We start from the raw sequence: 25870 nt of genomic DNA, 5'->3' as shown, positions 1-25870 counted from the left end.
AATTTTATTGATAAAACCAAATTTGATTGATTTTTGGATATAGTTTTGCCTCTGGTGCATCACATAATGAAATAGAAAACCTCACTGTAAAAAATAAATTGTTGGCTCAATGAATTATTTTTTAGTAACTAGTTCCACAGAAATTTTACGTTCACTCAATTTCTGACTCCAAAGTGTTACATGGATTGATGTTTTTTAGTTGGCCCAATTTTGACTCAAATATAAAAAAGTATGTTTGCTCAACTAGCTTTATAGTTCATTCAACTAAAATGTTTTAATCAGTTGAATCTTTAAAAACTTACAGCAAAGACTCTGTCAATTAAATTTTAAGTATTTACTCAATGTTTTATGTGTTACTTCAATTAATATTTATTATTTGGGAATACTTAATAAACTTTTTAAAATTATTTCTCAAATAATTTATGCTAGTGTTGTTAACAAATAATTAACTTCAGTCACATAAAAACAAAAGCTTTATTCACTTATCATACAGACTGAACATTTCTTCTCTAAATAGAGGGCATAAAACAGTCCAAAAGCACTCCAAAATCAGTCAGAACATCTCCAGGGCCATTTAGGAGAACTTCTTTCGCCATGTATCCCTCTCTGCCTCTCTCCACATCATCACCGCTCTGGTTTGATAAACAGAGGAATATAAATACATACATAAAAACATGTTTAATATAATAAAGCTTGACGGTGAAAGACTTTATACCCTAAAATTGCCAAATTTCCCTCAGACATCACACGTAATTGAATTAAACACTATTGGGCTGTTTTCTCGGACAGGGCTTATCACTGACTAAAATACTGACATCTCTTAACATATGAGTGCTATTCTTTTGTCTCAAAATGCACGCCAGTGTTGTATTTTATAAGGTTTGTTTGTAAAAATGTCCCAATTATAATTAAGATATAGTAATAAACCCTGTCCGGTAATCTTAACTAAAATAGCCCCACTTTAACTCGGACACATAACATAACACACCTTTATATAACTTATATCTTTACAAAAACGTCGAGTATTTGCGTCTTTGCCAATTAATATAGTCTAAAATTAACATTTATTTACAAACACTTACCTGACGTGAACTTGAGGAAACGGCTGATGACTTGTGTCATGTGAATCAGTAAGTGATTCAGGCTGTTAGGTGCGGATTGATCTCAGATGAAATGACCTGTGTTCCAGTCCAGATCCTTCCGAGTTAAGACGTTTTAAATTAAAAACTCACGCACATACTGTACATACATACACACGCGCGCGCGAGCGGGTCGCGCGTACGCGCGCGCGCACACGGGTACACACACGGGTATATTTAGAAGTTTTATTTAAGATTGTTATGATATTGGGACTATTTCTCCACCCGCTCCTTCAGCTCTGAAGTTCAAATTCGCATGCAGTCCGGTTATAACGAATGTAAAAGATATGAAACATCACTCAACAGCCATATCAATTAAGTGCAATCCTAAAATATGATTTAAAACATAACCCTTTCATTGTTAAGTATGAAAAATTAAAATGAATTAAATCACGTTTAAACGCCACAGAGATATCAGAGCCAGCAGTCGATTTCTGATGCGCTTGCCGAGGGGAGGCTGCGCTGGGCGGGGTGTGAGCACTTAAGCGCCGATGATTTTCTGGAGCTCATATTGAGCTCATATGGAGCTCCGTCCGAAAGTGTCCGAGCACACTTTTAAATAGACGCTATCTTTATCAACCGACCGCATATTTAAACTTTAAGCACATACATTCACGCCTGAACAACTCTTACAATTACATTTTGTGACCAAATAACAGTTATATTAGGAGCATTTTGTTGTCAGGAAACAAAGCTGTCATAAGTCCACATATTTACCTGATTTGTCTTAATTAGTTCAGTCAACATTAGCCATTCTGAATGTTGACTGGAATTGAAAATAACCATTCATTTAATGTTTTAAACACAGATTTATCTAGACTTAAAATAATATGTCTTCTCAACTAGCTCAAACAAAAAAATTGGTTTAACTTATATATTTTTGCCCGTCCAACAATTCATTAATTGGATTTTTTACAGTGCTCATTCAGAAAACCAACTGCCTTTCTAAATCTCGGTCAGCCTGCGAGGATGTCCTCACCGTTGCTCTGCCTCCACCTGCCTCCGCCTGCCGCCACCTGCCTCCTCGCTTCCTCCAGCACCTGAGTCCATGCAAATCGAATTCACGGGTCTATCAGCTTCTGAACGCCAATGACTGAAGCTTTGCCTCTACTGTGGAGGAGACATACATGTCATCGCTGACTGCCCAGTCCGTCCTCCTCACCCAAAGAAATACATGTCTAGCGCCCCCTAGTGGCCAAAAAGTTCCGCGGTGTGCCTTTAATAATTTGTGCTCCAGCCGCTTTCTTGGCCGCCATTTTTTTTTTTACTCAACCAGATTCGTCTAATCACATTTCCCATGGACGCCCACGCATAGAATTGTCAGAAGACAGGAAGTAAACCAAACATTGGATTTGGACATTCCCTGCCTTCATGTCTTCAATGAATTTGGGTAATACCGTTTGGATTACTAGCGTTTTCCAAGTCTGTGACATGTGGTAATATGCTAATCATTTTATTGTTATATTATGTTTTTTGCATGTTTTTTTTCGATTTAATTAAAAAATGTAAAACGAAAATTCCAGTAATTTCACTTTTTAAATGTAAACTGATAATTGTCAGACACTCCCTTAAAGTCAGATCAGGAGTTAAGATAACACTGCTGGAAGTTTGGAATTTCACCCTAGCTGAGCTACATGAGTTACATAAGGCCACACTTCCCGTCACAGTAATGCAACACAGAGAGAACTGCAGAAGGAAATAGGGAGAATTTGATAAAAAGTCCACAAAAAGAGAAGAGGATAATCTGGAATAAACATGTTACATTGGACAGTAAAAGCAAAACTGGGGTTGTAAAACAGTAATAATCCAGACAACATTTGTGTGGGCATGGAAGAAAAACCACTAAGCTATGAAGAAGCCATTAAGAGGGCTGCCAGTGCTATTAAACGCTTTCCTCTGATAGACATTGAAGGTGTGCCTCTCATGAGCACCATTGCTGCAAACTGGAAATCAGTTTCGGATTTCTCTCCAGACCCATCGGATCTGCTCATCGCTACCTACCCTAAAGCAGGTACAAAAGGAAAAAGTTCAACCATGGTAAAGTCATCAAATTTTTATCTGCAAAGACAGTTTAATACACTCAATAATGATTTATTGGATTTTATTTAACATTTTCTTGTGTAATTTAAAGTCACAATGAAATTTAAATTAAAAACTTTGTGACATTTGTAATGTTTTTTTGTTTTTTTTTTTACAAATGACTTATCTGTGAGCTTTATTATTTTAACAAATTATCTCATTCCCTCCTCGAAACCATCTTTTGATCCATAAACAAGACCCAACTTCCAACGATTTAAACAATTCTCGATGGACGAATTCAAGTTCAGCCCTACCGTTCATCATTTCAGAAGCCGTGTTATCACAATGGGTGGCAATATGACAATCGCTACTTCCATTTCATTGTGACAGTTCACCCAAAAACTTCCCAAGTAGGAAAAAATTATATGGAAGCCAATAGTGCAAAACATCTTCTTTTGTTTAGAAATCTATACAGAACAACATGAGGGAAAGTAAATGATGCCAGAATATTCTTTTTTGGCTGAACTACCCCTGAAGCGGGAATTAAGAAAAAGTATATGTAAAGAAGAGTTATATAAAGCCTCTGCAATTGTTGTTGTTGGAAAGCTTCGAAGATCCTGAAATCTGTTTTAGAATCTTAAAATTCAGTTTGGAAGGGACTTACAGTTAAGGAATACAACAAGCTATTCATGAACAGGATGTGAACTTGTAAGAATTTAGATAGGGGGACGCTGAGTCCGTAGCTGTTTTATAGGCAAGCACCAATGTCTTGAACTTGATGCAAGTTGCAACCAGGAGCCACTGCAGAGAGATAAACAGAGGTTTGACATGGGTGATTTTAGGCTAATTAAAGACCAATCATGTAGGTGCATTCTTAATCATTTGTTGAGTTTTGTAAGCACCTACATACATGCTGTATTAGCATTGTGGTCTTTAAAGGTCAGCTGATCATCCAAGATTACCCCAAGCTTCCGAACTGAAGTCAATGAGGTTATCGTTGATGAACCTAGCTGAATGGTAAGCTGGTGGTGTTTTGATGGAGTGGCTGGAAAGATAAGAAGTTCCTTAATTGCTAGGTTAAGTTGTAGGTGATGTTCTTTAATCCATGCAAAGATGTCTGAAGGGCAGTCCGAGATCTATGCAGCTACCTTTGGGTCATCTGTTAAAAATGGGAAATGGAACTGTGTGTCACCAACATATCAATGGTAGGGAAAACCATGTGCCTGGATGATGGGACCCAGCAGGGGCGTTGCTAGACATAAAGATCTACTGGGGCACAGGCCCCCAATTTTTTGCTGATTTTTTTTTTTTTGAAAGCCTGCTGTGTGCGAGAAGTGTGCAACACTTCAATACAATGTCATTTGCTTAACCCACTATTCTAGTGCAACAACTGCGAAAGATACATATATACAAGTATAATCTTCATCATACCTAACATTATTAACATGTTTGAAAGCATAAATGGCATAACATGTTTGGAAATAATGACAGCAGAGAAACATTTTCTACATTATACAATGATAGCAATGATTAATAACTTATTTTTACAAGAATATTTTAAGAAACCAGTCATTTTATGACTGCTATACTAAATAATCTCAGTCACAGTTACTGCTAACTGTTTATAGTGTCCTAGAGTTAAATATTAGTAAACTAAATATTAATTTCATATCTCAAAATACAGAACAGTATATCACATACATCTGTGGATTTTCTCAGCAACGATGCAATTCTATAGACTTTATAAGAGGTTTTCCTGAGATTTGTCCTCTAATGTTTGAGACCAGACAGGGTCAGGATGTAGTTTGCTCTCCTTTCTGCTTCCCTTTCCCTGCTTTGCACAAAACATTTCTGATTTACATCTACAGAAGCCAATAATGATCGGGTCAAAATAAGATTAGCATTATTATTTAGAAACTTACTTTAGTTTCGTTATGCTTTCATAAGCACTCGCGTGGCGTCACCTTTTGAATGCGGTTGTGCGCGGTGAACGCAAACACGCGCGTCCATGGATACATGCGTGCACGCGTCAATGCGACTACTTTGCATAAAGATCCGTTTTTACCGCGATTGTCTTTGTAAAGGAATACACTAGTTAACTGCTAAAATTTAAACTTGAGATTTACACCGGGGCACAAAAGATTTACACTGGGGCACGTGCCCCAGTAAAAGGGGTCTAGCGACGCCCCTGGGACCCAGTGATGTAGTGTATATAAAGAAGACTGGAGGCCCAAGATCTGATCCCTGAGGAACCACAGTGACCAAATTATGTGATTTGGATATTCAAGCAACCTTGAAGGATCTTCCTGTGAGGTAGATGTTTCAGTGATGCTCAGTTATTAGAGGGTGGGCAGAAGAAACTGATGATTAACAGTGCCAAAAGCAGCAGACCAGTCTTGCAAGATGAGAACTGATCATTTGGACTCAGCTCTTGCTCTTATTGCAAAAATCCACATATTAATTTCTCCTTGTATCTATTTAGTATTATCCAGTGCCTATCAATGATTTTTCACACCATTCAGTACATGCATTATTTGCATTTTCACATGTTTTATCTTTGTATCGAGGCACAACCTGGACCCAGGAGATAGTGGATCTTTTGCTGCACAATGGAGATGCTGAGCTATGCAAGAGAGCACCCACAGCTGTCCGTAGTCCATTCCTAGAGATCTTTGCTCCTCCACCTATACCATCAGGTATAGCCACAAACATGCATTCACATCTCATTGCATCCTTTCTCTTTACTCTATATCTTTGACAAAATATTACATGTGTAACAAACTCAATGAATCTATTTAGGCATGTAACCCCCATATCTTGAGTGTATGCTACTTTATGCTGCATTTAGGGCTTGACCTACTTAAACAAACGCAACCCCCAAGAGTCATCAAGACTCACCTGCCCATTCAACTAGTGCCTAAAGGGTTCTGGGAAAATAAATGCAAGGTACACAATCAATGAGAATAGCAAAGTACACACCTGATCATTTCAAAGTTTGACCTGTCAACTGTCAACTACGTCATATAGCATGATCAACCTGACTTTCAGGTCATCTATACGGCCCGAAATGCTAAGGACAATGCTGTAAGTTACTTTCACTTTGATCGTATGAACTTAACCCAGCCAGAGCCAGGACCTTGGGATGGATACATTAACAAGTTTATGAAAGGAGAATGTAAGTGACATATTTTATCTTTCTTCAAATAAAGTATTTTCTAAATCTGTTTGACTAGGATGAAGAATATATGAAGAGTTTGGTTAAAAAAACGAGATACATTTTCAAAAATCTTGTTTTTTGTTCATTCCAATTAATACACTCTAAAAAATGCTGAGTCACTATTGGACAGAACACACTGCCGGGTTAAAATGACCCAGCTGCTGGGCTGTTTCAACATGGTTGATTGACAATAACCCAGCAATTGGGTTAAAACAACCCAGCAGTTGGGTCATTTTAAGTTAACCCGGCAGTGTGTTCTGTCCAATAGTGACCCAGCCCTGGGTTAAAAACAACCCAGCATTTTTTAGAGTGTATAAATCAAACTGCTGTTAGTTTTTTTTTAACGCTCTCATAACTAATACACTAAAAAAATACAGCTAAGTAGCACAATAAAACACAATAATAATAATACATAATAATAATATTTTTTTTTTGACTAAATGTTTAAAAACAGAGTTATCTTGTTTTGGAACCAAACTTTTTATATGTGACCCTGGAAAACAAAACCATTCATAAGTCACAAATAAATGGGCTTCACAATGCTATAGAATAACCATTTTTGGCTGTATGATTACATAAGGAACATATGACATCTGAAGAACTTTTATGTTTCATTATTTAAAGTGAAAAGGGGTTTTAAGAACCTAAATGGAACCCAAAAATGGTCTTCTATGGCATTTCTGTGAAAATCCTTTTAAGCACCTTTATTTTTAAGAGTGTTTATTTTTAGGAATAGGCAACAATACATTGTATAAGTTAAAATGACCTACTTTTTTATTGCCAAAACTGATATTAAGTAAAAATCATGTTGCATGAAGACATTTTAAAGATTTTCTACCGTATTAATAATATGTGTTGCTAAGAACTTCAATATGATAATATATAATAAAACTTTTTTCAATATTTATATTTTTATGCACCCTCATAGTTTATTTTGCTTTCATATGATCACAAATTGACCCTTATATTGACCCTTTTTTTTGGTCCAGGAACACAATCTTACTCTGCTTTTGTGTTTAATATCTTCACAGTGGGCTGGGGCTCTTGGTATGATCATGTGAAAGGATACTGGAGCGAACGAAAGGAAAAGAATATTCTCTACCTCCTCTATGAAGACATGAAAGAGGTAGTTTTGGTGCATTATGTCATTCTATTGTCCTTATGAAGCGCTTGATTGATCAATTAATGTCTTTAAAACATATTTTATTTAAAACATATGTTTTTTCATCAAGAATCCTCGTAAAGAAATCGAGAGAATCATGTGCTATCTGGACCTGTCAGTTTCTGAAGATGTCATAGAGAGGATTGTGCAGCTGACATCTTTTAAAGTCATGAAAGACAATCCAATGGCCAACTACTCATATATCCCGAAGCCTGTGTTTGATCAGTCCAAATCTGTCTTCATGAGAAAAGGTTCACATTTACAGCAACTTGTCATCCAATGTGCTCAGATTCGTAAAAATGTTTTTCCAAATAGGCTTTATGCCCAGCTGCACTACTTCCTTAACTTCAGCCAGCTCCTTGTTTCCATTATTGGACAAATTGATTAATCCAGGTGTGCCATACCTCAGTAGTCACAACAACAATAATCAGGCACACCTGGATTAATCAGTTTTTCCAATAATGGCAGACAAGAAACAAGGAGCTGGCTGAAGTTCAGGAAGTAGTGCAGCTGGGTATAAAGCCTATTGTTAAAAAACGGTCATGTAAGCGGACCTGTTGGAATGTTAAATATAGGTCTGTTTTGTAATTATGTTGCCATAGAAACAAATTATGTTAAGGACATGAATCTTTAAGTACAATTAATACATTGTGAACTGTGATGATGGAGACACAGAGGACTTACTAAAATCCATTTGTAGAACAGGGTCATTAAACAAGCACAGGTAAATAAGGTAATTTTCCCTTTAAAGGACATTTGTGCACCTGTCATTTATCAAATTTACTGACTAAATATCTGGTAGCCTAAGAAAAAATACATAAAATTTTATTAGATTATAATCTGCTGTATTTATGAGGATAATAACATTCTAATAAGCATTTTTATCATTTTTGTAATATCGCCTTGTCTTGCAGAAATGCCAAGTTTTGCAGCAATATGCAATTGTATTTGTAAAATACTAAATTTAATAACAAAACTCAATCATACTGTATCTACAGTATATGAGGTCTTACATACCATGCACTTCTAATATTAGATGTTTATTCATTAACCAGAGAGTTTCTTTATCTGAAATGTGTTTAAAAATAAACACATATTTTTGTAGTCCAAATTGGTCTCTGAGTCTTCAACATAGAGTGAGTCCATAGAGTTTTTTCAGACTTGAGTATTAGTTGCTAGTTTTCATCTGCTTACAGTATATAAACTGTAAGTTAAGAAATTATTTAAATAATACTGTTTAACAAATTTGAAGACTAAGTGTGTTTGTTTACACAGGCGAAGTCGGTGACTGGGTCAACCATTTCACTACAGCTCAATCCCAGATGTTTGATGAAGATTATGCAAAACAAATGAAAGATGTTGATATTCCTTTCCGCTTCAACATTTGATTCTACTTTATTTTATGCGCCTTTTAAAGTGTATGTGAGATAACTAGTTAGATGTCAGTAAACTAATTATGCATGTAATTGATATATTTTATCTAAAATATAGTTCACTTCTTTGCATGCGCATTCATATCTTAATAATTGATGACAAACAAGCTTGGCTTGCTGTCCTCGATGGGAGCTCTGCACCTGAGCTCTGGACCTTCAGAGAGAGCGAACCCCCTGCAACAGAACTGGGGGGAGGAATAAAGAGAGCAGTAAAGAAGGTGATGGGGAGGAGGAGGAATGCCGGCAAAAATTGAGGATGAACACGGAGGCCTGAAGGCTGCCTTATATACGCACATGATGATTGACAGACCTGATTGTTTAGGCTCCTCCCGAACCTATGTTTAAAACTACATATGTGACAATAATGAATAAAAACACATCTCAAATCCCACATTGAAGTTCTCTTAAATTTTAATTCTGTGAAAGTTAATTAGTTGATGTATTTTTATAATGGTAAGTTAATATTGAGTATATGTATCATTAAAATAATTAAAAGATTATTTAATTACTTTTTCTGTGTCTTTTTGTTCCGTTTGCACTCTTCAGGCTCTTAATATTCTTTACTGGACTATTAAGTTAAAGTGTGTAAATTTTAGCGGCATCTAGTGGTGAGGTTGTAAATTGCAATGCATAGAGAAGCTACAGTAGTCGTCACCGGACAAACATGTCAAGTTCGGAGACAACTTAGTAACAAAAGTTTGTCTGTTAAGGGCTTCTGTAGAAACATGGTGTCACAAAATGGCGACTTCCATGTAAGGGGACCCTCGGTGTATGTAGATAAAAACGGATAATTCTAAGGTAATAAAAACATAACGGTTCATTCTGAAAGGTTTTTAAACATCCCTGATAATATAGTTTGTATATTATTTAGAATTTCTATCAACGGATCCTTCTAAAAATTACACACACTCAAAAAAATGATGTAAGCCCTTCTTAGAAATGACACATTAAAATTGTGTTCAATAAATGTAAAATACCTCATTAAGAGCAATAAGTATATATATATTTAATTAGTATAACACAAAATAAATATGTACTATAATTTATTGATTTCTTTTTAATTGCGTTAACACAATTAGTTTGAGTTTGGGTTCCGGAAAAATTATTTCCCAGCATGCTTTGCATGCAACTGCTTTTGGAGAGTAATTTTTTAATTAAGTGTCATTTTATGCATTTTTAGGTAAAGAGAAAGACTTAATGGTGTTTAATGTCCGTTTATCTTATTGATTCAGAAGCGTTTGTGTTATATTTTTTCAAATTGTTTGGTTACCATCGTGCAGAAGAGTGGTGCTTGTGGTTAGGTTGTGGATGTGACAAATTTCTCTCAATGAGCACTGCCTGTGTTAATGCCTGTTTGGAGATCAGTCTCTTTCTCACATGCTCATCCAAAGTATCATATGTTATTATTATTAGCATGCTAACATGTGCTTATGCTAATAAGTATGATATAGAAACGTTTTATATAAAATAACAGAATTGAGTCCTTCAGACTACACTACATTGAGTTATTCAAACTATGCTAAATTGAGTTATTCAGACTACACTAAATTGAGTTATTCAGACTACACTAAATTGAGTTGAGGCAACTAATTGAGTATTGCCATTTATTTAAATTGAGTTGGACCAACTCAATATATTTTTATTGTGTAAAGCAGTTTTTTATGAGTTAGGGGTACACATTCATATTGGATGGAAATCCTGCCCACAGTTTTATTGAGTTAATCCAATGAATCATTTTTTTGAGTGCACTGCACCTTTAATAAAAGTTAAAAACTATAAAAGTTATGAATAAAGTTAATTATGCAATTTTTTTAATATTTAAAGAGCGTGTTAGTAATATGCGTTAGTAAAATAATGGGTGTATGCTAATTACACACAGTGAAGTGCAGCAATACACAAACATTTTTAAACAAAGCCATGTCTAGCTTTTTTACACCCTAGGCAAAACCACTACTGGCACCACCCCTAAACAAGATCATTTAATTTTACAACCAATATTACATTCAAAAAACACAAATCATGGAAAAATCATGCGATCATGTAACACTCAAATCAATTAAATTCAATAAAGCAGTTAAATAAAAATGTAAATTTTTTTCTTTATTAAAGTTTTATAAGGGAAAAGCAATTTTTGTGTGCTTTTTACTGAACCAATTTTTAAATTGACCTTTGAACCTTTTGATCTAATAGTGGTGTCAAGCACTGAAACTGCAAACTTTAAAAGGAATTAATGATCAGGCAGTAACATTTTTAAAATGTAAATTATTTTGAATCTAAAAAAATAAATGGATTAAAATGTAATAGATTATTATTGCATCTCTTGGACATAAATGAGGACACATTAGGCTACAGGACTGTATAAGACAATGAGAGCTGCTTTACCTGTAGCTTTATCAGCTGCATTTTCAGCTTTTAAAAAGTGCAAATATTAAATAAATATATATTTTTTAATTTTTTTTTTCAAATGCTACCCTACAGATTTATTGTATATAAAAATAACACTTTGTACCTCTGGATATGGTGATCTGAGAACCTTGTTAAAGTAGGCTAATACTTTTTTCAAACACTCATGGGGCTGTCCCAGTGCTGAAAAGGCTTGTCTGTAAATTCTTTATCTCCTGTTTGTGTACAAATAAAGTTTTTTTTTACTTCATACAAACCTTTTCTTTTTTGTTGCATATTTTAAAATTCTTTTTATAAAACCTTTTGAGATTACAGTAATCATATGTGAACAATAATGGTGTGCATCTCGAGACTAAACAATGGCACCTTCATATTTACAATATTTTTTCATACTTTTACAGCTTTACTTTTTTATGTAAACAGGTTATTAGGAATTGTACACATGTACAAATGAATATAAAATAAATGACAAGAAAAGTAAGACAACTCAAAACAGTACAATTTAAACAAAAAATTTGTTTTAATACATTTATTAGTAATTTTAAGAATACAATACTTCGTAAATCAAACACTATTTTGGAAAGGGTTGACCTATATATTAATCTCTGCAACAACATGGTATTTTTGATTTTTTATTATTTTTTGTATCATTTTTGATGATTTTGTCCTCTCTGTGTTGTAAACGGACTAATGGAAGTTTCTCTGGATGTTAAACACTCTTTCCTTTTTCGTCTTCCTCCATTCTCTCCTCTTCTCATCATCATCTCCCGTTTCTTTTACTCCCACTTTTCATCTCTACACTGGTACCATAACTGGAAGTAATTCAAAAAGGAGTTTTATTTAGCAGATGTTCAACACAGATCACTCATAAAATAAGCAGTACTATACTTGATATACTTGGGTATCTAATGGAACAGCGCAATCATGCAACTGCTACTCTATGTTTAACAAATAATCGGTAATAATTACACATGCACACAATTTTAACTTTAAGCAAATAACAGAAATATTTATGACAGTATTTCTCATGCAAGAGATTTTTTTATTGTCTTCTGTTCTATTGCACTGACCAGGAGCATTTGAAGGAACAGCAAAAGAACATTTTGTCATAGTTATCAAATCTCATTTGAATACATTTGAATAAGGCATGCTTAATTTGACAAATGTTAGTTTCTGACTTATTTCTTCACTTCTTGCCTGCACACAAACACTCACAAGCATACCCTATAGTACGAAGTGTGACTCTGAAAACCAGGCATTAATGTTAACATCCACATTAAGAGTAAAAGAACACAAAAACATGTAATTAGCAATAAAGGAAGCACAACATCCTAATGGTTTTGGAATAACATGTCTCAGATTATAGGGTTAGATCAAAAATACAATAGTTGAATCAATCTAGAGGCTGGCCCTTTAATATTAATTTGTCATCATAAAAGTCATTAGTCAAAGTGTTTTAATGCCACTAGAGTTAATTTTACATGAAATCTGTTACAAATTCAATGAAAAGTCAAGTCATAAGGTACGTTCAGGGCATGCAAGTTATAGTATATATCATAACATCTAAATTAACCGACACATAGAATTTAGTTGCCTTTATTTCCATTCATATAAAGAGGAAATAACAAGACATCTAAACCTTGGTTGACTGAAAAGAAACCATCCCCAAAATGTATGTGGACAGTTGCCATGACGTTATATTTTCACTGTATATATAAATCAATCGTGGACCAATTACATAATCTAAAACATACTGTGCACTTTCACTTAACCTCAGAGTTAAAACCAAAGATTTAAAAACTATTTTTACATTTTAACCAAAAAATGTTAGATGAAATTTCTGCCAAATGATTATCAGCATACACCCCCCAAATAACAGATTCTCCTTGAGCGGACAGCAGCACCTTGAAAACAAGTTCAAAACCACTTGTTTTCTAAAAGCAACACCAATACACAAAACAATAAATACGAATACAAGTACATCTATAGATACATATGAACATCTAAAAACAGGTATAAAGACAGATACAACATAGAGACACGTGTTGGATACCTTGCTTTGATACTTGAAACTGAGGAAGGGGGGACTGGTTTAGACTGGAAGTGAATACACCAGGTTAGTGAGAAATTAATTAAATGAGTGTGAAGGTTAAAATGATTAAAAAGAGGAAAGAATGGTGGGGGTTCATGATTGATAGACAGATGGACCCATACAGATATCTGACATATTGCCATATATTAAAGAGCCCCTATTTTCACAGTCATGCTTTTACATTTCTTTTTTGTAAGTGTGTGTTAGTATGTTAACGATATGCAAAGTTACAAATCCCAAAGTCTACAATGACGTGAATTATCGTCTCCAACTGAAATCTCTTTTTTTGGACTACAACGGTATGTGGAAAATAATAAAATAAAATAAACTACACAAAATAACATTCTTTTTAGCAACGTAATAGGGGCTCTTTTAACTTTTAAATATATTTCAATACATCAGATAGATAGATAGATAGATAGATAGATAGATAGATAGATAGATAGATAGATAGATAGATAGATAGATAGATAGATAGATAGATAGATAGATAGATAGATAGATAGATAGATAGATAGATAGTGGAATAAATGACATTGTATTAAAACCAAGGAAAATGGTAATACCACATTTATATAAAAGTTAATAATACAGAGATATTACAATGATGTGCACACATGCATATTTACATATGTAGAACTTACCGTCCACGTAGTTACGGGCGACAAACTTCAATACCTCATCAATGAGGATGACAGGGATAGAGAGCTTCAGTACCACCAGCCATTGTTCAACGTTCAAGTGAGTCAACTTGAAGACCATCTGTAAGAGGAATAGAAAGATCATGGTCAGTGGACAGGTTTGATTTGTAAAGAGAAGGTTGAAATAAAGATGAGTACATACAGGCAATGGGTCCACATAGATGATCATGAAGTGGAGGGACATGGAAAGGGTCATGGCGGCCACCAGCCAGCCATTACTCCATGGAGGCATGCGCAACAGAGATTGGTTCTCAGACAAACTACAGATAAAGACATAATAGAAAGAGAAAAAAAAACTATTACCACCTTTAGTATCAAGGTAACATTCTTTTAATAACATGCTAATGCCAAACTCTTTTGCAATCAACAGTAACACATCTCTGGATGAATCTCTTGATTTTTACCAAATTGAAAATTAACAAAAGAGAGTCTATCTTAAAGTTATCCAAAACAGCCACACATGCAGAATATTTTATTTACAATGCTGCCTTCGTAAATAGCAGGTTTTGGAAGAAAGCTATGATACTGATTGTATTACAAAATCAAATAAAAGGTGTAACCTGTTCAGGGCATTGCACATCTCAATTGTCACCAAGACAGACAGAGCCATGGTCATAGGTGGAGCAGCCTCAAACACTTCACAATCAACGCCAACAAATTCCTCATTATCATCATGACACTGCATGAAGTGAGACTACAGAAAAAAACAGCAGCAGAACGAGACATCAACAAAAATACCAATAAATCTAATCTTTGTTCAAAATGATAGCATGGAGATTATGCTCACCAGCTGGTAGTAGGTGACCCCAGGACCCTCTTCATCATACAGGAACCAGTAGCCGGCAGCAGCAACGGTGGCGGCACCCACATATCCTGAGGACAATCAGTTTATGATTTTCACACCTAGATCCTACACAGAAAACATAAGGGGCTATTTCAAAAAGGTGACTAGGATACCAACCTCCAATGGCCATGTATCTGAAGAACAGCCAGCCAGAGATGAGAGACTCTTTGGGAGAGCGAGGTGGCTTGCCCATGATATCAAGATCTGGAGGGTTGAAGCCCAAAGCAGTAGCGGGCAGACCATCAGTTACCAAGTTCACCCACAGCAGCTGCACTGGGATCAGAGCCTCAGGCAGACCAAGAGCAGCGGTCAAGAAAATACTGTAAGATAAGGGTGTCACGCATCCACAAACGTGAGATCATTACACATGATATCAAACAAGGGCATTAGGTTTTCAGAATGTCATGGATTCTCACCAGACGACCTCTCCAACGTTTGAAGAAATCAGATAACGGATGAACTGCTTCATGTTGTTGTAAATAGCTCTGCCTTCCTCAACAGCGGCTACAATGGAAGAGAAGTTGTCGTCGGCCAGGACCATCTCAGAGGCTGACTTGGCAACAGCAGTGCCAGAGCCCATGGCAATGCCAATCTCTGCCTTTTTCAAGGCAGGGGCATCGTTGACACCATCACCAGTCTAGAGGAAACAAATGGTCTTAAAGGTCTTTAAAGGTAAATCATTCCACAAGGTGATCTTGCTTCGTAAAACGTGTGTTGGTCTTACCATAGCTGTAATCTCATCAAAGCCCTGCAGGAACTCAACAATCTTAGACTTGTGGGAGGGTTCAACACGAGCAAAACAACAGGCTCTGCGGACAGCATCACCCTGCTCAGAGCGGGGCAGGTCATCAAACTCACGGCCAGTGAAAGCCCTGCCTGTCACATCCTCATCCTCGCCAAAGATGCCAATACGACGGCAGATAGCAACAGCGGTACCCTTGTTGTCACCTGGAAATTGGTATTTAAGATTCTTTTTTACTTGGTAGACAAGTCTTGAGCAACAACAGAAGATAAAGGTGATAAAAGAGACATGAAAGGGATAAAGATGTGGACATATGTACCAGTGATCATGATAACACGAATGCCAGCAGCCCTGCACAGTTCAATAGAACTAGTAACTTCTTTACGGGGAGGGTCCAGCATACCAACACAGCCAACAAAGGTCAAGTCAGTCTGAGAAACAGGAAAGAAGACAAAGAGTGGCAAATGTGTCACCCCCCTTATGTGAAGCATATACTGTATATTTGGTAAATAAAATAATCGGAATCGGGAAAACTAGGAAATTTATGCTGATGAGGAATGTTGCACGGCATAAATTTATCAAGATGTATGGTGTTAGTGTTTACCTCATATTCAGCAAATTTAGTAGAGTCATCAAGTTTCATTTCCTCAACCTTCAAGGGATAATCACGTGTGGCGAGGGCCAAACAACGCAGGGTATCACGGCCAGTACCCCACTCCTTGATAATGGCCATAATCTTATCCTTAACAACGTCAGTCAAGGGCAAGCGAGTAGAGCCAACACGCACATAGGTACACCTGTCAATCACACCCTCAGGAGCTCCCTGTTTTCATAGCAAGAAGAGTGAAAATGTCATACATGTAACACCTAGATCAATTTCAACCAGATAAAGACATCAAACCAGTAATGCTTTAAACGGACACAATGATTGTGATGTTTTGCCTCCCAAACATTTGTGTTGGTGGTATACCATGTTCATTAAAACAATACTATGGTGTATATCCAGGAAAGCATGGACATTTTCGAACGCTATTTTATTGTGAAATAATGAAAGCGTACCTTAACAAACATTTTGCAGCCTGCATCACCTTTGGTAGGGGTACAATACACAGACATAGATTTCCTGTCACGGGAGAATTCCAGAGTGAAGTTCTTCTTCATTAGCTGCTTAATAACCTGCACAAGATGACAGTAGAGACACATTTGAGTTTTATATTTGCTCATATATTAGCTCTTATTACCAGTGGTTTTCTCCAGTACTTACACTGCAGCAGGCATTGGCTCTCTCGACCTTGGACAGATTGTTGACATTGCTCTTGAACACATTCATCTTTTCAACTAAGCAGCACAGAGCTGTCTCGGTGGCCTCGCCAACTTTCTCATAGATCTTCTTGGACTGTAAGAAACATTAAGACAGTCTTAATCATAGAAAATTAGATATTACAGAATAAAAAAAATGTCTGAAACAATTTACACCTACCTCGTTGTAGTCAAGGGAGGAGTCATTGCACAGAGCACAGATGGTGGACAACTCAACCAAACCGTCATACTGACTGCAATCAACACGAGCACCCAACTTTGATCTGAGGGATTACATTTATGATTTAGATTAGGATTACCCGACATACTTCATATCATTCGTCTGTTTAGATAGCATTTTTGGAGAAACTTTTGATTGTGTACTTACACCTCACCCTCAGGGGTGTACTTGGAGCCGGAGATATCAAAGCAGTCAAGTTCAACATGATCACCCTCAACTTTGTCAATGATGAACATCTGTAAAGACACATGCCTTTATCTTAGTCCGGAAGTAAATATATGTCTACAATTAAATGGGTAACACTTTACAATAAGGTTGTATTTGTTAACATTTGTAAATGGATTAGCTAACATGAACTTACAATGAACAATACATAGACATATAGCATTTATTCATTTTAGAAAGTTTAATTCAGCATGTATCAACAATTGCATCTGTTAACATTAGTTAATGCACCATGAATAACTGTACTGGCATTAACAAACATTTACAAAGATGAATAAATAATAAAAATGTAACCTAACCTAAACATAACAGTATTTCAGTATTAGTTATATCCTCATTGCTATTTACTGGATGTGTGTATGTGAATGGGAACAGGTCTCTGAACACATACTTTGGTCACACACATCTGGTTGGTGGTCAGAGTGCCAGTCTTGTCAGAGCAGATGACGGAGGTGCAGCCCAGGGTCTCCACAGAGGGCAGAGAACGGACAATGGCGTTTTTCTTGGCCATACGTCTAGTTCCAAGAGCCAGGCAGGTAGTGATGACAGCAGGCAAACCTGAGAGCAAGGAAGTTAAAATAATTAAGGATGGAATAATATATGTCATTTATGACTAATTTAATAACCTGGAATCAAATGTTTTTGATGTAATAACTAACTTAAATAAATTATTTCAGTTTTGTTTCAAATAGTGGAATGCTGATATGGCATTCTGGTCAAGAAGTTAAATATGAATCTCGCTTAGCTTACTTTTTTAAATAAACATTTTATATGAGACATTATGTCTCTAATGATTGGAGTTATGGATGCTGAGATGGGTCTAGCAATGCCAATGCTAACTAATGTTCCTGTAGCTCAGTTGGTCGAGCAAAATGCCACATTGTCATTTTTGAAAAGTGTCATCCAATGTGTTAACATGCATTATCATCTTCACCTTCTGGGATGGCAGCCACAGCCAGGGCGACGGCGATCTTAAAGTAATAAACAGCGCCACGGATCCAGGATCCACCATGGACGGGGTCGTTGAAGTGGCCAATGTTGATCATCCAGACAGCAATGCAGATCAGAGTGATAACCTTAGAGAGTTGTTCACCAAATTCATCCAGTTTCTGCTGCAGTGGGGTCTTCTCCTGCTCGGTGGCAGCCATCTGGTCACGGATCTTTCCGATCTCAGTAGACACACCGGTAGCAACGGCAACGCCAATAGCTTTGCCAGCAGCAATGTTTGTGCCCTATGTGTGGGAGAATAAATTGTGAAAAAATGGCTTAACATGATTAAGATAAATTGCTTAAAGCACAATTGCTTTAACCAATTAGATTTTACTGTTAAGGTTACGCTTAAAGATATAGTCAGATTGGTTTAGCAGCTTGAAAAACAAACTTATCAACAAATAAAATCCCTTTTATTTTAGGGCCGGTTTAGAAACATGGGGCTTATTATGAATAAACCTGTACAAACCACTATCAACTCTATCAAATTTCAAGCTTAGATTTATTGCTAGGTCATTGAAAAATGATAGGATAGAAAATGACAGATTGTTACTTACAGAGAACAGCATGTTCTTCTTGTCCTGGTTGACAGCTCTAAGGTCGGGGACAGGGTCGGTGTGCTTGATGACACTGACGGACTCACCTACACAAGAGTTAATCTTACTTATATAGAATTACACTGAAATTGGCTGCACAATAAAGGGGGTCATCTGATTATGATAGTTAGATTTGCCATGCTGCAAAGTACAATGTTAGAGATACTAACCGGTCAGGATAGACTGGTCAACACGAAGGGTGGTGGAACGGATTGCAGTAATCCTGATGTCAGCGGGGACTTTATCACCAACTGGAGAAGAGGGAAGAGGGTTCAGTACGGCAACAAAAGAACAAAGAAAAACATTTATGGATATTACACAAAAGAACCCAGTCTCACGGATTTGCGTATAAATAGGACGAAGTGTGAAAATCGTGCAATACATACCCCAATTTCCAATTTGGCGTGCATATGATACGCCAGTCCTTCCCATTCACTTAAGCAATGCATCTTTTTTGTCGTTTTATTTATGGGTTTCTCAATTTTTGTTCTATTTTTTTTACCATTGTCGCTTGGGTTTAAGGTTAAAACATCTTTTTGTTACATAAAAATGACATTCTAACCCAAACCCCAATTCAAACCCCAACTCCAAGCGACGATGGCTTAAAAATAGAGAAAAACATGGAGAAACTTGTATATATTAAATGTATATGAACCTCCTTAAGCAAATCTCAAATCTAACCCTAAACCCAAGCAAAAATTGTTTAAAAAACAGAAAAAAATAAAAAATAAAACAACAAAAAGGATGTGCCGTTTAAGTGAATGGAAAGGACTGGTGTATATGCACGCCAAACTGGAATTTGGCGTATGTATTGCATGATTTTCACACTTCATGCTATTTATACGCATCTACATGAAACTGGGTAGCACAAAACCACAGCATTCTTCTATAAGCCACTTGCCACCTGAGATATACTGACCCAATGCACCACCAATCACGATAATGACATGATCTAACCTGACCCTGTAAATTTTGTCATGTCTGTCCAACTTTAATGTCTTAACACTCACATGAGACCAGGGCCTGCTCTAGGTATCTGTCTTGCCCACCCAAACAGAATTTAGTTTTGTATTTTATTACAATTTATACATAGGTTAAAAGCAATCTGAGGCGGGCTATGTTAAGGGTTTAAGGAAGGGTTGTAGACGGTCCTAACCAATCAACACCACAAAATGTCAGTATTTTTCTGTTTTAAGTCGTTGAAAGCAACGTCACTCTACTCTTACGACTCATGAGGCGGACTCTGTCTGCAGCAGAGAATCTGATTGACGCGACACAAGATGTAAAAACAAAATTACTTGTGTGCAACATGTATAATTTCGCCTGTTGTTTCCGATGATCTGGAGAAAAAACTAAATTTTCAACAGCTCACGCTTTAGAAATAAAACCGTCTGTCTCTCAATTCCCCAAAATCACGTTACAGGACTTGACTTAAATTTAAATGAAAGTCATTTGAGTCCATTTATTTGTCATTTAATGATAGATGGTCAGTTCGCGTCTCATAGGGTCGGAAATTAGTGAGGGCTTTGGGCAAAAGTGCAACCAAGATGAATAAAAATGACCCCTTAATTCAAGACAAAGGGACAAAACATGACCCTATACAATCAAAAAATTACCATGACTGTCATGATCAAAATGAAATATGACGCATTATTGTTGCAGCACTGAGAATTTCAACCAATCACAGTCGTGCCTGTTGAGCAGATGAATGTAATGGCCAATCAGTGGTGTTTAAATTAGTTTTTGGTGCAAACTGGAATATACAGCTTACTGCACAGTATACTGCCTACCATTTAAAAACAACAGTATCTACAGTATCATATACTGTACATTTGGCAAATAGTAGGTCATCAATTTAAAATGCAGAAACTTAAAAGATAGTGGAAGAAGATCTTTTCAGAAGAAATCTTACCAGACACCTCTACAATGTCACCAGGGACAATCTCTCTGGCCTTGATCATCTGGACGCTCTTTCTGTCAGAACGGTAGACCTTGCCCATCTCGGGCTCATACTCCTTCAGTGCCTCAATGGCGCTCTCTGCATTACGTTCCTGTATGACAGATAGATATTTGCCTGATTTATATACAAATATTTGTATATATGCCAATTATGCATTCAATTTGTTACTTAAATTAGATTTTGTAACAGTGTATTACCTGCCAGACACCGACCACAGCGTTGGCAATAAGAATGAGCAAGATGACAAAAGGCTCAACGAAGGCAGTGACTGTTTCCTCACCCTCTTCAAACCAAGCCAGCACCTGTCAGCAAAAACAAGGATAAGTGAAAGACCAACACAAGATAAATATTATTTTTGTTTCCAGCTAGTGGGTCATATTTAAAGTCACAATGAAATTGATAATAAAACCTTTCATTTCTTTTTTTTTAATATTGTGGCATTTTTTTTTACGAATGATTTATCTGTGAGCTTCATTATTATTATTATTTTTTTAATATATATTCCCTCATAATCTTTAATCAAAAACACTCCTCAAAACGATCTCTCTTTACTTCCAGTCACGAGGAATGGCAAGAGGGCGGGGCCTGGGAATGGATTGCAGCGAATAGCAATTAGCTACATGTCCCAACTTCCAAAGATCCTATGAGTTTTCGAAGGACGAAAATTTAAGTCCCGCCGTACCTTTTTTCTTATTTAGCAGCCATTTCACTCAGATATATGCCATGACGGGGCAATAAAGACAATACTTATATTTCATTGTGACTTTAAAACAGCCTTATATCAGGTTGTATCTGTTTAGCAGACTGTGTATGTATGCAGCATTCAGTTTAGCTCTTTCCTGGGAGTGTTACCTATAAAATATTGTATTTAAAAAAATATATATATAAGCTTTTCTTATGTAGGTTTTTTGTGTGGAAGACATCAAAAGTCATAGCATTGTTATAAAAGGCAATATAATAATTCTATATATTGAAGGCGTATGGGATCACTTGGCCTATTTTAAATTTTGGTTATTTAGAAAAGAAATACTATAATCTGATACTAACAATCATGTGGTTTCCTCATTTCTTTTCTTGTGCAACACCCTTAAGGCATACATAAATAACCCATCAAAAACTTATTACACAATATTGTTGCACAACAGACTTTGTCCCTTATATCTACCCTACATTCAATTTTTCTGCTCCATCCCTGTATACATCTCTCCTGACCTTTACCGAAGGATAGAGTTTCTCCCTTTGACTTAAAATAAACCTCTTCTCCCTCTCACCCGTCTTCAGTGCTCCTTGATATTTTCCTTCTAAGGACATTGGAACAGCGGGCCGAGGCGCAGAGAGGAGGGAGTTAGACATTAATATCCCACGTAGTCAACTCTAACCCCAACACACTTCTAACCCCCAAGCCTACATCTTACGGACACTTTCCTACTAAAAATGACACCATCAGTGTCCACATAAATAAAGACTTATCCAGTGAAAACTGCAACAGAGAGTGCCTCGATCATATTACAAAGAGTAAGGCTGATGCTGCATGTCACTGTACAAAGTGCTGTGTGTCATTTTGTAACCACACATTCTTAGTACATGTGTGCGAATAAATGCCAAACTTGCATGTGTGTCTTGTTGCATAACACCATGTAGATGCTTGTGGTTCATGTTACACTGTAACATCAAGTCCATATGAAAACCTACACTACAACAGCTGGTTATAACTAAGACACACCACTAAGTTTAAAGGGTAGGTCTGAAAGAGTGTAATGACCATAAATGACAAAGATATATCTATACACTGAGAGACTTTATGATACCAATACCCATGAAGACTTTTTGACATAAATAGTACAATATGTTAAAAGAAAAGTGGGTGAACATGTATATTTCACAATGCAAATGACAATGTCTAATTACGTTAAGGCGTCTAATATATTCAAATAAAGATTTTATAATGACTACTGTGAGTACTATACAAATTGTAAAATCTTCATACAACATAATCAATGCTGTTTGAAACATGAATGTGTTTGGTGGAGCTTAGAAAAACTGTTATATCTGCTCTAATGCCAAGAACACACACTTACGAACTTGTTAAATAAGTATATACGTTTTCCATTGAGTTGGGGTTGTATTTGGTGTCTTTAAATTGATTACTTGTCATTGACTTACAAAAGAGATGCAGGCAGCAAGCAGCAAAATTCTGACCAACAGATCCTCAAACTGCTCCACAACCAGCTCCCAGATGGTCTTTCCTGCAAGGAACAGAACATTAGTTTAGCATTTCCTAAATTTTCTAAATATATATTGTAATTTATTATTATCAATCTATTGATCTACTGAAATAAATATAATAGAATATATTTTACATATATTTTTTGAATATCAATTATCATTATTAGTATATTTCTATAAGTTCATGAAAAAAAGTTAAAACTTTAGTAGCAAAATAATCATACTCACCCTCTTCAGCTGGCAGCTCTGCGATTTAAAGTAGACAGAAAAGAAAGAAAGATAGAATTATTATTTTTTATAAATATACTGACCAATATTCATTACAGTACAACACCAATGTTGTTACTCAAATTAACCATTATAGCAACATTTCTTTACAAACAAACGATGAATGAATTATGATCCTTATTATCATGAAATTGATATAACTGGTGTGGTAAACTTATAAAATATATGAAAATTTAAATTGAGGGGTGTGTGTGGACAAAATGACTAGAAATTATGCAGAATATTAAAAACACTTTTACTAGAAAGATGAACATATAAGTATTATATATAAGAGTATATTGCTGAGGCAGAATTATACACTGTTAAAAGTGTTTTATAAAATCTGAATTGACAAACTTTCACACCTAAATATAATAACTTCAGTATCAAGTAACAATTTTAACGGGCTTTGTAAAAAGAAATGATTTTTTTTAATGTTTAAATACATTTTGACATTTTTAAATATATACGTTTTAATATTCACCCAGTTAATGAAACCATTAAAATATTTTATTAAAACTTTAATTATAACAAACATATATCAATTTGAAATGGTCATATTCAACCTCTTTTCACACTAGTTTCTTCAAATACAAGAATTTCATTTGAAGTAAAAAGTGCTTGTGCATGCCAAAGGCTCTCTTCGAAGGGATGCCCGTTTTGTACATCATGGCTTTGCAATGACAGTAGCATATATGACCTCACAGGGCAATTTCAGCCAGCATCTAAGGATCTGCCCTCCCCCATCTGCCTAAATACCGTTCACCTAATAAGATGTCTCAAATGACCAAGCAAGACCTCTGTGCCATCACCTGTCTTTCTTTCCTTCTCCCCCTCTGCCTCAAGCTATTTTCAATATATGCTTCTCAGCGTCTGTGCTACAACCTGTTGATGTCACTTCAAATGTCACTGAGGTGTCTGAACATTTCAGAATATAATAAAACATCCATCATGCATTCCTCCCAAAGCCAACATATGAACTAAAAGTCTCCCAGAGTCTATGCAGTTGTGTTTACCATTAACGCTATTCCAAGGTTAAACCCAAAAGCTGAGTTGTGCCTTTCGAACAGAAGAGATGTTTCCAACATTCAAGGTGTTTTCTACACAACCGCTCCATGCATCTCATTGATCTCACCATTATAGCCGTACTTGTTCAGGCTCCTCTTGAATTGATCTGGGGTAAGGCCAGTGGTCTCACTAACCCCAAAGTAGGCCAGACATTCGGCCGTGTTCTTGGCATGAGCGTCCTCCATCCTGTCAGGAGTGAAGGAACTTCGGGAGTAAGAAAAGCTTTGTTAAACGGCTCTATCCGTGCTTTATAGTGATCGTTACTATTGCTCTTGTTGTTCTCTGTATCTGCAAAATCTGTCCCCGTTACTTGGACCCCCTCCTTACAGGAGTGATGGACTGACAGAAAGAGCGAATGAATTCACATTTGTGTGGTGTTTTATACTGCAGCCAGCTGCTCCATTGGTCAACGTTGTTTATCGCCACACCCCAGAATCCCAGTCTATTACATATGGCTCCGCAGGGCAGGGTCATAGTCAAGGGGTTGGACGTCTCCGACTTGAGGAACTGGGGGTAACAGGGTGGGCAAGGAGCAAGAGGGGGACAACCGTTCAAATGAAAAGTTGATCTGTTTTTGGAACATGCATGGTCAGTGGAATAAGGAGAGAGGAGAAGGTGAGAGAGTGGGAGACAGAAGAAAGTGAGTGATGTGTCAAATGGCCTCCGATGCAGGGAGGGGGGTCTATAGAGGTGCCGGTAGGTTAATTTGGTACAAGCATTAAAGGAGTGCCGTTACATGGAAGCTTAAGCAAGTGAGTAGCACTCCGAGGTCCTCACTTTGGATTGGCATGAACAAGAATTTTTTTGTAAAGAAAAAACATTTTTAGGATCGATTTTAGATCTAATTCAACATTACAGAAATCAAATTATTATATTATCTAAGATAATTAAATAGAAACAGTTTATACCCATGCAAGTAAAGCTGGTCTTTTTTGATGGTTTAATAAAAGTTTGAAAACTTGTCAGCAAGTCAGCCTGTATGACCACCAAAAGATCAGCTTGCCCAGGCCCATCTAGGGTTAACCTGTTTTTTACAGTACCAACAAACTATGATGTTTTTTTAACACATATGTGTTTTGTACGTACTGGTAGAACATAAATTGTACTTCAATGTTCAATGTTTCACTAAGCATATTTGGAGATATAGTATTGGATTTGGTTTCTTTTATTCAGCAGTCAATCCTAAAATACAAACTACATAATTTCAGGAAGAGTAAGTACACAATAATAACTCCTTGAAGAACAA

General features: G+C 36.3%; 2 protein-coding genes across 3 annotated transcripts; one reads left to right on the top strand and one right to left on the bottom strand.

Moving 5' to 3' along the window:
- The first annotated feature begins 2768 nt into the window (after positions 1-2768).
- sult1st6 (sulfotransferase family 1, cytosolic sulfotransferase 6) lies at positions 2769-9478 on the top strand. The gene is made up of 7 exons (XM_065242666.1): positions 2769-3150; positions 5726-5854; positions 6007-6104; positions 6207-6333; positions 7407-7501; positions 7608-7788; positions 8813-9478. Exons 1-7 carry the CDS (start codon positions 2967-2969, stop codon positions 8923-8925), a joined length of 927 nt encoding a protein of 308 aa, XP_065098738.1. The 5' UTR covers positions 2769-2966; the 3' UTR covers positions 8926-9478.
- Positions 9479-11869: 2391 nt separating this feature from the next.
- On the bottom strand, positions 11870-24996 carry atp2a1l (ATPase sarcoplasmic/endoplasmic reticulum Ca2+ transporting 1, like). 2 transcript variants are annotated; one of them, XM_065242664.1, is made up of 24 exons: positions 24692-24996; positions 23518-23535; positions 23227-23309; positions 21261-21365; positions 21016-21154; positions 19274-19354; positions 19065-19150; positions 18452-18749; positions 17909-18075; positions 17440-17528; positions 17233-17335; positions 17017-17148; positions 16812-16928; positions 16357-16575; positions 16072-16183; positions 15735-15958; positions 15427-15647; positions 15128-15330; positions 14954-15039; positions 14727-14860; positions 14309-14426; positions 14110-14227; positions 13427-13470; positions 11870-12185 (listed from the first exon to the last, which is right to left on the bottom strand). In XM_065242664.1, the coding sequence occupies exons 1-23, from the start codon at positions 24807-24809 to the stop codon at positions 13466-13468; spliced, it is 2976 nt and encodes a 991-aa protein (XP_065098736.1). In that variant the 5' UTR covers positions 24810-24996; the 3' UTR covers positions 11870-12185; positions 13427-13465. The 2 variants fall into 2 exon arrangements, with proteins under 2 accessions (XP_065098736.1, XP_065098735.1); XM_065242663.1 differs by lacking the exon at positions 13427-13470.
- Positions 24997-25870: the final 874 nt, after the last annotated feature.

The sequence above is a fragment of the Paramisgurnus dabryanus genome, chromosome 1 (genome assembly GCF_030506205.2).
Source record: "Paramisgurnus dabryanus chromosome 1, PD_genome_1.1, whole genome shotgun sequence".
Taxonomy (NCBI): Eukaryota; Metazoa; Chordata; class Actinopteri; order Cypriniformes; family Cobitidae; genus Paramisgurnus; species Paramisgurnus dabryanus.
The sequence above is the reverse complement of the archived record's forward strand: the minus strand, read 5'-3'. Positions and strand labels throughout refer to the sequence as shown.

Excerpts from the sequence above, each read along its gene's own strand:
- sult1st6 (XM_065242666.1), top strand. The coding sequence starts at position 2,967 with ATGGAAGAAAAACCACTAAGCTATGAAGAAGCCATTAAGAGGGCTGCC. Across the intron at positions 6,105-6,206 it reads TCTGGGAAAATAAATGCAAG|GTCATCTATACGGCCCGAAA; the intron begins GTACACAATCAA and ends CCTGACTTTCAG. Across the intron at positions 7,502-7,607 it reads TCTATGAAGACATGAAAGAG|AATCCTCGTAAAGAAATCGA; the intron begins GTAGTTTTGGTG and ends TTTTTCATCAAG.
- atp2a1l (XM_065242663.1), bottom strand. The coding sequence starts at position 24,809 with ATGGAGGACGCTCATGCCAAGAACACGGCCGAATGTCTGGCCTACTTT. Across the intron at positions 16,929-17,016 it reads GAGCCAATGCCTGCTGCAGT|GTTATTAAGCAGCTAATGAA; the intron begins GTAAGTACTGGA and ends CATCTTGTGCAG. Across the intron at positions 15,040-15,127 it reads CAGATACATGGCCATTGGAG|GATATGTGGGTGCCGCCACC; the intron begins GTTGGTATCCTA and ends GATTGTCCTCAG.